General features: G+C 55.2%; 1 protein-coding gene across 1 annotated transcript in view; it reads right to left on the bottom strand.

Moving 5' to 3' along the window:
- IREB2 (iron-responsive element binding protein 2) overlaps window positions 1-415 on the bottom strand; it is a 24,199-nt gene extending 23,784 nt beyond the window's left edge. Inside the window, 1 exon segment of the mRNA XM_009886717.1 lies at window positions 349-415. Within this exon segment, the coding sequence (XP_009885019.1) occupies window positions 349-415 (67 nt within the window).
- Between the last annotated feature and the right edge of the window lie 860 nt (window positions 416-1,275).

Genomic DNA, 1,275 nt, shown 5'->3' on the forward strand with positions numbered 1-1,275 from the left:
GGCCGCGGGCACCGCCGATTGGCCACCGCCCCGCGTGACGTAGCTAAGAGGTGGTGTCGTCATTCTGTCACGTCAGCCGGCCTCAGCCTTGCTCTGGTCGCAGGCTGTGATGATAGATTTCTTTGGGAGAGTTTTTTTCTTTTCATATTTTTCTTCTTGCTTTTGAATGATGATCTTGTTTTCTTATCTGGACGATGGAGTTTGATTTTTGTCACCACCTTCAGTGTAACGGTGGCAGCCCATGATGTCACACTCGCAGTGGTGACCACGTCAAGCAATACTAGTTTCTGCAGGCTATAAGGCGTAGATAATATCTAGGGTTTAGCTGCTAATGCTGCCAGGACTCGCCAGCAGGCTCAGGCAGCCGAGAACAGTACCGGAAACGTGCCCGTGACACAGCCTCTAATGGATCCATGTCCCCTTTTGCCTGCATCGGTTTGACCTGCCCTGCCCTTGCCTGCCTGAGCTGTGACAGAATGACTCAACACACCGATTGCAAAAGTTACACTCAGAACGGCATGAACAACCATAATTAGGTGGTTGCAAGGTCCTGCACGCGGGCCAGAGCAATCCCAAACACAAATCCGGGCTGGGCAGAGGATGGATGGAGAGCAGCCCTGAGGAGAAGGATTTGGGAGCGTTGGTGGGTGAGAAGCTCAACATGAGCTGGCAATGTGCGCTGGCAGCCCAGAAAGCCAACGGCATCCCAGGCTGCATCCCCAGCAGCATGGCCAGCAGGGCGAGGGAGGGGCTTCTGCCCCTCTACTCCACTCCAGTGAGACCCCACCTGCAGTGCTGCCTCCAGCTCTGGAGCCCCCAACACAGGAAAGACATGGACCTGTTGGAGTGGGTCCAGAGGAGGGCCACAAAGATGATCCGAGGGCTGGAGCACCTCTCCTATGAGGACAGGCTGAGAGAGTTGGGGTTGTTCAGCCTGGAGAAGAGAAGGCTCCGGGGAGACCTTAGAGCCCCCTGTAGTACCCAAAGGGCCTACAGGAAAGGTGGGGAGGGACTCTATCAGGGAGTGTAGTGATAGGATGAGGGCTAATGGTTTTAAACTGAAAGAGGGGAGATTTACGTTAGATATTAGGAAGCAACTGTTGACTGAGAGGGAGGTGAGCCCCTGGCCCAGGTTGCTCAGAGAAGCTGTGGCTGCTCCATCCCTGGAAGTGTTCAAGGCCAGGCTGGATGGGGCTTTGAGCAACCTGGACTGGTGGGAGGTGTCCCTGCCCAGGGCAGCAGGATCGGAACCAGATGATCTTTAAGGTCCCTTCC

Source organism: Charadrius vociferus, unplaced genomic scaffold, assembly GCF_000708025.1.
Source record: "Charadrius vociferus isolate BGI_N301 unplaced genomic scaffold, ASM70802v2 scaffold356, whole genome shotgun sequence".
In the NCBI taxonomy this organism is placed as follows: Eukaryota; Metazoa; Chordata; class Aves; order Charadriiformes; family Charadriidae; genus Charadrius; species Charadrius vociferus.